The sequence below is a fragment of the Pinus tabuliformis genome, chromosome 5_2 (genome assembly GCF_031772625.1).
Source record: "Pinus tabuliformis cultivar Carrire ecotype Pingquan chromosome 5_2, CPIR1, whole genome shotgun sequence".
NCBI classification, from domain to species: domain Eukaryota; kingdom Viridiplantae; phylum Streptophyta; class Pinopsida; order Pinales; family Pinaceae; genus Pinus; species Pinus tabuliformis.
This window is the reverse complement of record NC_142306.1, coordinates 1,082,278,930-1,082,292,323: the sequence shown is the minus strand read 5'-3', so window position 1 is coordinate 1,082,292,323 and position 13,394 is coordinate 1,082,278,930. Positions and strand designations below refer to the sequence as shown.

At 36.9% G+C, this 13,394-nt stretch overlaps 1 protein-coding gene across 4 annotated transcripts; it reads left to right on the top strand.

Annotated features, from left to right (window-relative positions):
* Positions 1–2,133: 2,133 nt before the first annotated feature.
* Positions 2,134–8,559, top strand: LOC149163014 (putative boron transporter 2). Of its 4 annotated transcripts, none has more exons than XM_089435878.1 (6): positions 2,134–2,255; positions 2,370–2,501; positions 7,398–7,493; positions 7,591–7,728; positions 7,824–8,143; positions 8,399–8,559. In XM_089435878.1, the coding sequence occupies exons 2-6, from the start codon at positions 2,490–2,492 to the stop codon at positions 8,472–8,474; spliced, it is 642 nt and encodes a 213-aa protein (XP_089292004.1). In that variant the 5' UTR covers positions 2,134–2,255; positions 2,370–2,489; the 3' UTR covers positions 8,475–8,559. The 4 variants fall into 4 exon arrangements, with proteins under 4 accessions (XP_089292004.1, XP_089292005.1, XP_089292007.1 ...); XM_089435879.1 differs by having other exon boundaries at positions 8,234–8,523; XM_089435880.1 differs by lacking the exons at positions 2,134–2,255; positions 2,370–2,501 and adding an exon at positions 6,380–7,204 and having other exon boundaries at positions 7,824–8,523.
* The last annotated feature ends 4,835 nt before the right edge of the window (positions 8,560–13,394 follow it).

The following is a 13,394-nucleotide window of genomic DNA, read 5'->3' as shown; positions in this document are numbered from 1 at the left end:
AAAGATTGCCCCGTGTCAAGAGACCAATTTGATAATATTGTGATTTCAGTGAGACAAAATTTGATAGAAATTGCAAGATCACTATCATTAGAGATAAGAGAACGATTTCCTCGAGATGAATTGTTGGAGGCCATGTGTGTGGTATACCCTCAATATTGGAACAATTGTCAATGTCGAAGAACTTTAAAAGCTGAATTTCAAAAAAGATTAAAATGTTTAGTAGACCATTTTTGCAAGAAAGTCTGGATACATGGAGAACAAATTGAAGGTATTTTAGATTCATCAAAATTGTATTAACAAGGTGGACGCTTTGCTGAAACAATGTGGAAGCAATATCCTTTTTTGGAGAATCCTAATGAAAATGGTGCTATAACAAGATTATGGACTACTTTAAGTGCTAGCCAATACCTGCAAGAAAACATATCAGAATATTTCAAATTAGCAGATTTGTGTCAAACCATGATTTTGGGATCAGTGGAGGATGAGAGAATGTTTAGTGCATTATCATTCTTGAAGTCAAAGTTGAGGAACAAGCTTGATAAACATGTGGATACATGTTTAAGATTATATGTAACAAAGTATGACATTGACAATTTTCCATATGAAAGAGAGCTAACTCTTTGGCGATCAGATTGTGATAGAAGGGGAGAAAACAATATAATAAATCTATCTAATGAACTTGATATAGAACATAATGTTTTGGAGGCTCATAATGACAGTTCATTTAGAGAAGATCATGTTCACAATTTAGAAAATGAGGACCAAGATGAGAACTGGGAAATTGAAATACCCTAGGACTCTTATTTTGGTATACATGTTCCATTGATCATGCAAAATTACTATATGTCAACTTCAGGTAAAAATAGGTTCTATATTTGTATTTTTCATTGTAACATTGCAGCAACATTATTTTGATGTGTGTTATTTTAAGATTGATGTTTCATATTTAATCATTACATTGTTTGTTTCTTATCTGTGACAGGAAATAAAGTTGGATTTGGTGAGGTTGGGACCTATTTCTTTTCACATAGATAGTGTCTGACTATTATTAAATGATAAATAACAAATTTAACAAGACTTTCAAGTCATTTGCTAGCCATTTCTTGTCAGTGATTTGTCAGCCATGTTTTCAAGTCTTTTAGGTACTAAGTTGTTCGGGTCCCCACATGTCCTTAGGACCATTAAGGGATGAGATAACATGAGTCAGTCCAACTCATGCCCCGAATTTACTTTTTACCTATTGATGTAAGTGTTTTGTTACCACTTATCACCAACAAAATTCTACCATAACATAAACCAACTTGAAGACGACACTTCTCATCTTCCTTTTACATAAATGCTCTATGGATCTCCCTACTATACTTTTCCGAGACCAACATCCCTTCTTGGTAGGTCTCTCCACCATACCACTAATCACACAATAGTAACTACTGCCTTCTATAAATCTCTCTAGTCTCAGTTATTTGTGTCCCTGTCACACTCGACCAATATAATCTTGCAGGTCTACTTTTTTATCATATCTTTATTTTTTGTTATTTTGTGTATTTAACATTAGTACCATCCAAGAGTAACGAGTTAGTGTCCTTTGGATTTGATCTTTGATTTGAAATGAAGTCAGATTTGATGAAGCTGGGACCTATTTCTTTTCACATAGACAGTGTCCTAGTATTAAATGATAAATAACTAATTTAAGAAGTCTAACGCTAAGCAACAATGGGCTTATTCAAGTACATGAAATTGCGTTGATGTCTAGCTATAATATCTTAGAAAATTTTAGCAGTTTGTTTGCTGCTTGTTTAGAGGATTTTGTCAAGTTTGAAATTTTTGGTTTATTTTGGTCATATTTTTTTAGTCGCTTGACTCATTTCATGCATAGATCGACAGATCTAGTTTTATTTTTATAATTATTGTTGTTTTCTTTATATATTTGGTGGTTTGAGGAAAGATATTTGATTTCCTTTCACTTTGTGGCATGATTTCAACATCTTCACCTTTTAGAATATAGTAAAATATTATTCTTATTTTATGTTTTCTTGGAAAAGAATTATTGATATTTGGAAAGGGAAATAAGCCCTAGGTAGCTAAGCGAAGAGAAAAATGGTCTATGTACTAGGTTCCTGCGCATTCATCTTAGGAGACCTATTGGCATGAGACCGACATTCCTTTTATGCAATTACACTTTTTCAAGGCGGAGCTGAGTTTGCTGACTTGGGAAGAACACTGACAGCTGATCATAATGCTAAGGAGATTATAATGTTGGTTTCAAAAACAGGATTGTGAAAATTGTTTGCACTAGTTCTTCTTTTGGTCATATTTACTACCAAATTTGTGTCTTGCTGATTTTTTACATTTGTAATGACCTTGTGCAGAGATGGTTTGAAGAGCCCGATGTTAGAGTGTGAAGACTCTCTACAAACCACAAGGACTACATTTTCTTGGAGGGCACTCAATGTTCTTGGTGTTGCTGAGTCTCTTCGCTCGAAGCGTAAATGGATACAATGGTATGGCCATAACATCACTTAATTTGATCCTCTTTACTAATCTCCTAATATCATTTCAATACATCAAATTGCTTTGTTTTCATGGAATCCAAAGATACATCAGTAATGTTATTTTGTCTTGGAAATACTAAATTATTTTGTTTTGATATCACCCAGTTTGATTTGTTCTTTGCAACTACCACTTGATCATTTAACAAGCATTTGAAATTCAAAGTGAAATAAAGCTCTTTTAGTTTTTTTCCAGAAGAAGATTATATGTTGCACTTGGTACCATAGGCCTTGTAAAAGGGTTGTACTCCATTTCAGTCTATGACAGTAGACTGATTTCTAACTGCTCCATGTACCCACATATGATATAATATTTTTCATTTTTGGCTTGCTGAATATACAAAGAGAAAATTGCTTAACAATATTGCTTAATTTGACAACAATTTTACTTTTATTTGATACAAGAGTGGAGGTAGTCTTAGATTTTACCTATTTCTCAGTAGTTGTTCTCCTTCGACAACAACATCATCCTTCAACAAATACATTCTAGCTTGTACAGATGAAAGTCGATCTTTAGTAGAGGGCACATAAGATATCCTCTAATGGAGGCGCAATAGTTTAGTAGGATCACTGGATGAAGCACATGTATGAATGTATTGTCTTCAATTAGGAAGGCACAGTTACCCATCGAGGGGAGGGCATGCATGAATGTAACAAAATCACAACATCACAAAGATGTGGTATTTGTTTTACAACATCACAAAGCTCTCGCTGATCTAACAAAATCCAAAGCAAGGTTTGTTTAGCTGAAATCTTTGAGATATTTTATATTTGACAGAGATCTGTTTTGGAAAGATACAGGAGGAAGTTTGTAGATATTTTGTTCCTTCAATTGATCAACTTGTAGATATTTTCACCAAAATCTTGTTGGATTCCACCTTCACTAGTTTGTGACATTGTATTTCCATTTAGGGGTGATATTGTTTTATAATAACATCTCTCTACACTCTTATATAGTTTGTTGCCTTTGAAAATGTATGGGTCATGTAGATTTTTCATGGGTTTTTCTTTCACACTGAGCACAGGAGAAGACTCATGGAGTTCAAGGGTAGTTGTAGGATGCAAGAGACTCTTGGGTTTTTTTGAAATTACATCTCACCATGAAGTTTCACTTGGGCACACTTGACACATATTTGAACTAGGGTTATGATTACATTACCTTTTGTTGCATCACTGAGGGAGAGCCTTGTTCCTATGTTCAAGCTAAGGCTCTGGATCCCATTGGTGAATAATATGAGGAAGGGAGCCCTAGAATAGGAGCCTCCTATCACATTAGGAGCCTAGAACATGATTTATGGTAAGGGGGGTCATAAACAACCAAAAGGAGGAATCCCCTTGCACATTGGAGGTCCAAAGTATGAAAAATGGTAGGGAGAGTAACACACCCTATCTAGGACGATGCCTAGAGCATGATAGGTGGAAAGGAAAGAGGCTAGAGGATGAAAACCCTTACTTGAATGATGCCATGTGGTGGTAGAAGCTCTTGTATGGTTAAAAGGATGACACTTGATGAGAAATGTTCTACTTCAAGGGTGAAAAGAGGAACATTTTGGTAACCACCCCTTTGAATAGGGATGTCTTCTGCATGAAGGCTATTAAAGTATTCTAAATCACCTTTACAGGGTGTTACATATTATTTGTGGCATATTCCACATATTTGGAGGTGTCTTTCAATTTTTAGATATCTGGGGCAAGGGCACTTTGCTCGAGACACATTCTACATTAAAGGATGTTAAAGCTCCTTTATGAGGTTTTTATGTATTATTCAAGGCATATTATGCATATTTGGAGGTGTGTTTCACCTTTGATATATTTGGGGCAAGGACACTTTGTTTGAGGCTACATATTTGAAGGAAAGCCCTTTGCATGAGGAGATACCATGTGGTGTGGTTGACATGGTCCAAGCCCCTAACAACAAATGCATACTATAAGGAAATGAGGAGACGGGAAGTGGCAAGTGGATCTATGCATTGGAGAAAGAGGTCCCAAGGCAAATTTGTACTTGTGAGCCAAAGAAAGATCATATTAGAACATCATTATCACTCTAGAATAGGAGCAACTAGGGTTTGGAGAGCTCTCTAGAGAGAGTGCTAGGGTCAAAGAGGTCCTAAAGTGTCTAGGAAAACCTTAGGGAGATTCCCAAATTGGGAGGTGAATCAAATAAACTATAACTTACCCTCTCTAAACCCTAAAAGAGACCAAGCCTTAGTTTGGGAGGATGGAAGCCTATAAATGTCAACCTTTTGGCTTAGTCATGACTCCTAATCTTAAGTCCTTGAACATCTTCATGTGTATCTTGTAATACAGTTTTTATCCTATGTATTATGAACTTGGTCACATGTTAGGGTTGACTATTATAAGGTGGCTATGATTAATATCCTATATAATCAAGGGCACTTGCTCGATTTGATTTTGGGCCTTTTACACCACTTTCTTTCTTCTTCTCGTTTCTAGATAATTATTTATTTCTTTCAATTGGTATTAGGGTGTGTATGGTCTTAAGAGCATGCGATCATTGATCAAGCCATCATGACCCATGGCAGCTTTGAAGGGATAAAAGGAAGACGTGTTGAAGCCAATGCTGCCATTGGAGTTTGATTCTTGAATATCATGGAGATTAAGAAGAATTATGTTCCATGCTCAAGGTTAATTAATTGCATAGAAATGAAAGGGTAAGGCTTACAATATTAGAACTTCTGTAAATGTTTTCCCTTGGTTAGTTTTTAAAGGTAATGGCTAAACCAGCAATTACCTTTAAAAAGATCCAATTCATTTCTCAGAGTGGTGCAAGTATTGCACTAGGCCCTCTTTATTTTGCATGGCCACATTTTTGTTCAGGCTAAAGTTGGATTTTTGATCTTCTTTTTTTGGTTTTTTCTTTCTTCTTGTTAACCCGTAACAGGGTTTCTGCAATATAAGAGGGGCTGTGTATTCTTCCTGACCAGTTGGCCATTGCGGTGGCACATTGATGACAACCAATCTATGTTCTGAAGGACACAATTACATTATATACCACCTCTATGCCATTTCTGTAGATCAAAGTGCCAGACATTATGCACAGATTGAAGTCAAGGACCATGTAGGCTGGTGCCACTTGTTCGAGATTCAACTCTTGGGAAGAACACCATTTCCAAGGTCCTCCAAACTTGTAAGCAGCGGCCTACAGTTCAACTCTTCATTTAGTTGAACAACACTGTTGGTGGACCATCCTTAGCATTAACCATTTTCTTACAGTGAGCTACTTGGTTCTTGATATTCCTGACAAGTAGAGCTACCCTTACTAGCACTCAACTGTGTAAAGCACCTTTTCCAATTTTTCCTGAATCACTGCCATGTTAACTCTGTCCATTGAAGGAATGCATGCAGAAGTTTTTATATCCTTTGTTTTATGTTAAAGTGTTTGGATCAAACAGTAAACATGCAGGTATCCTCCTTTTTTTGTTAAGGGCTTTGTAGTCCCTCATACCCTAGTCTACCCAGATTGTGGAACATGTAGTTTAAGGGGTTAATTACTCTGTCTAGTGAGGCATTTTGTTAATTACTCTGCCTAGTGAGGCATTAACAGTAAACATGCAGGTATCCTCCTTTTTTTGTTAAGGGCTTTGTAGTCCCTCATACCCTAGTCTACCCAGATTGTGGAACATGAAGTTTAAGGGGTTAATTACTCTGCCTAATATTGTAAGCCTTACCATTAGAAGGCTTACCTTTAATTGCATTGATGTGCCATAGAGCAATGCAATGCATCTGGATACTTGAAGTCTTGGAATTGCAGAGCAGCATTTACTTGATTCCTTGGTAGTTGTTTGAAGATCCTAACCAAACTGATGTTTCTTTCAGAATTGTGGTTCTTTGTCATAGTAGTATAGTACGTTGTTCCTGAGATTACCTTTGGTTCTGTTCTGAGATCTGTAGAGAATTGTTGAGCAAGGGGGAGGATAGCTTCATCTTAATTTTAAAGCATCCCTCTACCCAACGTTAAGCTTGATGGGAAGAATTATCCTATCTTCAAGTGAAGGGTGCTAAACATATAATTGAAGAATTGATTGTTAAGACTTGTGGAGGGTAAGAAGACAAATTGCACTGTTGCTAAAGAATTAGTAAAGCTTTTGGCGCACAATGAAGATGTGCAGTACATTATAAGTTTTACTATTGCAGATCATATTGGTCCTCAAATTAGAAGTTTGATTAGTTCTTGTAAGATTTGGACTAGGATTCTCTAACAGAACAAGGATTCTCTATTCTAGGAAATGATTGTATGCATTTTAAATGATTGGTTGTGTATATCACTGTTTATACGATACGTATTCAGGATGTGCAAGATCAATTTGGAGCAGTTGATGATAGAATTGATCCTAAAGTTCGTAGTGCCACTGTTCCAATGGTTGAAAAAAATGTTTCAGCCATTTGTGACCAGTGTGAATGCCACTGATAAAGTGGCTAACTTTCTTGGTGGAATGTTACTGCAGAAAGAACATTGCTGGAACAGATTCACTTAAAAGAGTGTATACCGAGCACTTACACTGAAATCACTAAGAAGAAAGGGAAGAAGTCTGCATAGAAAATTTTAAAGGAAACTTCACAAAAAACCCTTGAAAAATGATGTTGTATCAAGCAGGGCCATTATTGCAGAGATTGTGTCAAGGCCCATTACCACAGTAAATATATATTATTTAGAACTATGTTGTAATTTTTGTCAGGGTTCATGTTTAGGTTCAACTATCACTGGCTACCCTATTCTGGAAGAGCTTTTGCTCTCCTGAAGACATCTTGATCTAACTCTTCATTCTTTGTTTTCACCTCCATAAAAAATCTCTAGTGGATTCATAAATTTTCCTTTTATTGTGACAGACTATTTTATGTGGTATTGTTGGCATACCTCCTTCAAATGGTGTTATTCCTGAATCTCCAATGCACATGAAAGGCTTAGCTACCCTCAAACATCAGGTACTAATATATTGGAATTATCAATTGCAGCTTCTCAGGGAAAAGACACAATTCAGACATTTTATAGACGAGTAACTTACAAGTACTTTTGTTACAGTTGGTGCTTAGCAAGTTAGTGACAACAATCTGGAAAAGTATGCAGAAAAATTCAACCTTAGGGCAATTATACAGAAACATGCAAGAAGCCTATGAGCAAATGCAGACCCCAATGGTTTATCAGCCTCCACCTGCCTTGGTAATGGTCTTATTTTTGAGTTTGGGTGTTTCATTTTATCTAATTTTCCTCTCCCTTTATTTATTTGTCTTGTCATGTCCCAACCATTTATGCAGGCACTTAAGGAATTGAAAGAGTCCACAATTCAGTTGGCCGCAAGTACTGGGAATATGGATACCCCAGTTGATGAATCAATTTTTAATGTTGACAAGGACGTGGATGACCTGCTTCTTGTTGAGGTCAAAGAACAGCAATTGATTAATTTGTTGCAATCTCTGATGGTGGTTGGCTGCCTTGCAGTAATGCCTATCATTAGAAAGATCCCAACTTCTGTGCTTTGGGGTTACTTTGCCTTCATGGCCATAGAGAGTTTGCCAGGAAATCAATTTTGGGAAAGGCTATTGTTTCTTTTCACTGCTCCAAGCCGTAGATACAAGTATGAACTTTATTCAAACTATAATGTGATTGAATTTAATGCTTGTAATATAGTTTTCAAAGCTGATCAATGTTGAACTGATGGTTACAGAGAACTTTAGGAGTATCATGCTACATTTCTTGAAACGGTGCCTTTCAAGACAATTGCCACTTTCACCATTTTCCAGACATGTTATTTGTTGGCATGTTTTGGTATCACATGGGTGCCTATAGATGGTGTTCTCTTCCCACTACTAATCATGTTGTAACTTGTTAGTCCCAGCGAGGCAGTATATCCTTCCCAAGTTTTTCAAAGGAGCACATCTTCAAGAATTGGATGCAGCAGAGTATGAAGAAGCCCCTGGAATGCCATGCAATATAACAGTGAGTGCAAGACACATATCAAACAAATTTTAAAAATATTACTCAATTCTATTTCATAAGCCCCGCAACATGAACAATAATAAATTGAACTGTAACATATATTGATTGCAGGAAGCTGGAATTCAGGGGTTTGGACTAGGAAGCATGGGAACAGGTGCAAATGATGGCGAAGTTTTGGATGAGATGATTACATGAAGTCGCGGTGAGGTCAAACACACATATAGTCCACGGATAACTAGCTTGAGTGATTGCACACCAATTCATGGATCTGAGTCTGCATTAAGTCCCCAAGTTGCAGAAGCTAAACAAATATATAGCCCCCGTATAAGTGAGATCAGACAGACACATAGCCCTCACAGAGGGGAAAAGCATTCGGGCATTCCCCTGGTTAGTCAAGGAAAAAATATGAGTCCAAGTGCATTTGGTTTGAGGCCACATAAACCAACTTCCAATTAGGTGTTTGGAGTATAAATCCTCGGCTAGTAATCTTTCCCTTGAGTGAGCATATCTTATGTTTAATAGTACATATTTTGTTGGCTTATCATTATTTAATCATTGTGCCATAAATCACTCGGTTGTATTTGGTGTGTCTTCACAAAGAACCTCTGTCCATCTCAGAGGATAGGGTAGACCATATAGTGCGTGTAAAAAAATGTAATGGAAGTCAAGCTTGAAGTATTTCTGTTTTCTTGAAGCATGAAATCTATTATGTCAGTCTTGTGGTTTTGTAGACCCCGTGGTATTAAAGGGTCCTGTGAGTGGTTTGAGCTTCATAGAAAGCCATCCTTATTCTACCAGTTGGATCATAACCACAAAGTTTGCAGCCTTTAATGTTTCATTGAAATAAAAAATGTGGAAATTAAACTTGACAAATGAAAAGGAAATGGTAAGGCTTACAATATTAGAACTTCTGTAAATGTTTTCCCTTGGTTAGTTTTTAAAGGTAATGGCTAAACCAGCAATTACCTTTAAAAAGATCCAATTCATTTCTCAGAGTGGTGCAAGTATTGCACTAGGCCCTCTTTATTTTGCATGGCCACATTTTTGTTCAGGCTAAAGTTGGATTTTTGATCTTCTTTTTTTGGTTTTTTCTTTCTTCTTGTTAACCCGTAACAGGGTTTCTGCAATAGAAGAGGGGCTGTGTATTCTTCCTGACCAGTTGGCCATTGCGGTGGCACATTGATGACAACCAATCTATGTTCTGAAGGACACAATTACATTATATACCACCTCTATGCCATTTCTGTAGATCAAAGTGCCAGACATTATGCACAGATTGAAGTCAAGGACCATGTAGGCTGGTGCCACTTGTTCGAGATTCAACTCTTGGGAAGAACACCATTTCCAAGGTCCTCCAAACTTGTAAGCAGCGGCCTACAGTTCAACTCTTCATTTAGTTGAACAACACTGTTGGTGGACCATCCTTAGCATTAACCATTTTCTTACAGTGAGCTACTTGGTTCTTGATATTCCTGACAAGTAGAGCTACCCTTACTAGCACTCAACTGTGTAAAGCGCCTTTTCCAATTTTTCCTGAATCACTGCCATGTTAACTCTGTCCATTGAAGGAATGCATGCAGAAGTTTTTATATCCTTTGTTTTATGTTAAAGTGTTTGGATCAAACAGTAAACATGTAGGTATCCTCCTTTTTTTGTTAAGGGCTTTGTAGTCCCTCATACCCTAGTCTACCCAGATTGTGGAACATGTAGTTTAAGGGGTTAATTACTCTGCCTAGTGAGGCATTTTGTTGGCAACAAAGCTTGAGGTTTGGCAGTCTCAGAATTCAGTCATACATTTTAATAGAAAAATAGAGAGGCAGCATAATGTTTCAACATTAATAGAAGTCTAGTTTCCAATGAAAAGTGTTGAACAAAGAAAGCATTAAACATTCATAGCACAATTTGCCGAATATGAACTTGCCAACTTAACAAAGATTCAAATAGGTGAGATGAGATGATGAAGAGATATTCTAAAAATGTACATACACTGGCCTCACAAAGAAAGTAGGAGAGAGAATAGGAGAATTACATTAAGATTTTCAGAATGAATGTACAGAAGATTCGATGCCTATATCTATGTGCCATCCTCTTACATATTGAAGAATAATTATGATTGAACTACATAAATAGTAATAGGTTAACAATAATATATGTATGACCAATAACATAAGAGATTATATATGAATGACTAGAATAAAACGCTGAAATAAACTAAATACAAACTGTCAATATCCAATTAACATAAAATGATATCATGAGTAGAATTTTTTTTATACGGATAGAGAGAAATGCTATCCTCTTCAAGTAACAAGTAGCCCCTATTTTATCCTAAGATAACAGCTATAATTCAAATCATGTTTTGCTAGATTCAATACCCTAGATTTAGAAATAAATGACTAAATACTACAAGGAAATAGCATTACTCCATAAGCTTTTTCAGATGCAACAATATGCTCCTTTTGTGGTTCATTGTTGGCTCCTTCATCCACTATATCATGTTACATACAGGCACTCTTGCTAGCTCATGTTGAGATGGAAATATATATTTTTCATGACAGTAAAACATTTAGATAATGGAAATAAATAATATGTGCATTCAAGTTAAATCAGATTTATCTTGAATGGTTGGGAAGATTTGTTATTATCTTTAATAATTTAAGTCTTGTAAAACAAATTCAGAAGGAATAATTTAAGTCTTGTAAAGCAACAAACTTGAAGAAAAACAAAGAATATGAAGCCATATACAAGGAATATGAAGCTTGTGTGTTATGTTAATTTATCAGCAGTTTTATGCTCTGCAGTATAATCTGTGAGAAAATTGGCTACAATATTCAACAGACAGGACATTATGAGTTTCTCAATTTGTGCTATTATATGCTATGGATTTTCTAACCGATATCTTGAAAACGCGGTCTGCACTTGCCATCTATGCCTGAGTTCTACAGTGGTTTGTTACTTTCAAGCCATGCCTAATGTCATATTGTTTGTTGCAACTTTAATGTAGAAAACTAACCAGGAAGGCATTGGGTCATTCATAGAGGATGCTTAGGCATGATTCCAGGATTTTGAAAATAATTGTGATTTCCATCACTAGTCATAGAACTTGATAGAAAGTTGGGATATTCATGAGTGTGAATTTATGTTTGTGTGTTTACATACTTTCTTATGAATTAACTAATGCTCAGTAGCAGTAGACATTGGACAAGTATATTTGTATACTTCTGTTTTAAACTGAAACAAATCCAGTTGGACAAGTATATTTGTATACTTCTGTTCCACGCAGTTGGCGAAATAAATCTTCTGAAAACTCACTTAAAGCCACGTCACATGAGAATATGATCTCATCAGAGAAGGATAAATCTAAAGGAGGCCCTTGGTGGAAATTTTGGTTAAAAGAACCTGCTAATGTGAAGGTATGCTCTCTCTGCTGCAACAACTTTCATGGCTAAAAAGAGATTGCAGAAGAAGAAAGTTGCTGGACTGGCCTGTGACGCCTTTTATCTATTGCTTAACAAGGCTTGCCAAAAGCTCTGGAACATCCAATGGTGCCACATCCTTCACATCTTGGGAATCTGTTGGAGTCGCCTTCAGACTCCTCTTCAAATTTTCACGAACTCCGTCGGCTTGATATTGTCGAAAAACTCGGAAGCCGACTGATTGCTTTTACAGCTTCATCTTTTCTTTTGTTATTTGTCTAAGTTCTTTTTCAAGCTCTCTGGCCTCCTCAGGAAGCTGTGCATGCCTCAATCTCACTCGAGAACCAGCCTCATCAATCAGATCAATTGCTTTGTCAGGAAGGAAACGATCACTGATATATTGATACGACAACTTTGCAGTAGCCACCAAAGACTTATCAGTATAACGAAGCTTGTGATGAATCTCATATCGCCCATGAAACTTTCATGCCATATTTTCTTTCAGGTGAAACATTCTGCTAATTCAGAACTGACACAGGCTATTTTGCTAACAGATATCGAATTAATCTCCAATGGGGGGTCTCGCATTTGATTGCTTGATAAATCCTCTGGGTGCCGTAAGATTCATGTTTGATAAAGCCGTCTCCGCAGGGGTTGATCCCTCTAAGCTTGGAATCTGCTTATCGATGTTCTTGGCAATAACAAGATGTTTGATGCAATGTGGGATGCAGAAAAATCCATGAAGGCCGATGGGATTCTCTCCCGCTCAGGAAAAAACTGATGCGCAGATAATGGGCAGCGATACATTCAAAGATTCATGCTCAGAGGGACAGTAGGAGAACGCTCAGGAAAAAACTGATGCGCAGATAATGGGCAGCGATACATTCAAAGATTCATGCTCAGAGGGACAGTAGGAGAACGCTCAGGAAAATCAAGGTAAAACGGATGCACAGAGAATCATGAGGCGCAGTCAATCAATGATGCCCAGAGAATCAGTAATACTCTGGACGGATGCAGCGCTCAGGACAGAGGAGCGATAGACTCAGCAGTGGCAGCGCTATGTCAGGCATATGCGCAGAGACAGAATGACAGATGCGTTTATGCAGACAAAGGCATTATAAGGAACCGTTTGAAAAGATTAGGGCAGAGGGCCAGGACTGCCAGGCACATAACAGGCCACAGAAAAACAAGCGGCTCTGATACCATGTTAAACACACATGGTCAGCAAACAATATGAAAGATAAATCAGTGAATTCGTTTTTTATTAACATAAGATACACATTTATAGTACAATAGGTGACTCTTGGGTTTTAGATCCCAAGGTCTCTTGGACTGCTTTTGTCCATTCGAATTCCACACTAACCCTTTAGGATTAGGTGTCCAACATATAACTTTCCAACATAGGTTGGAGTAAATAGATTGTAATTTGGGTAATTTTTCTAACTGCAAACAAGAACATACTTGTGTATTGGC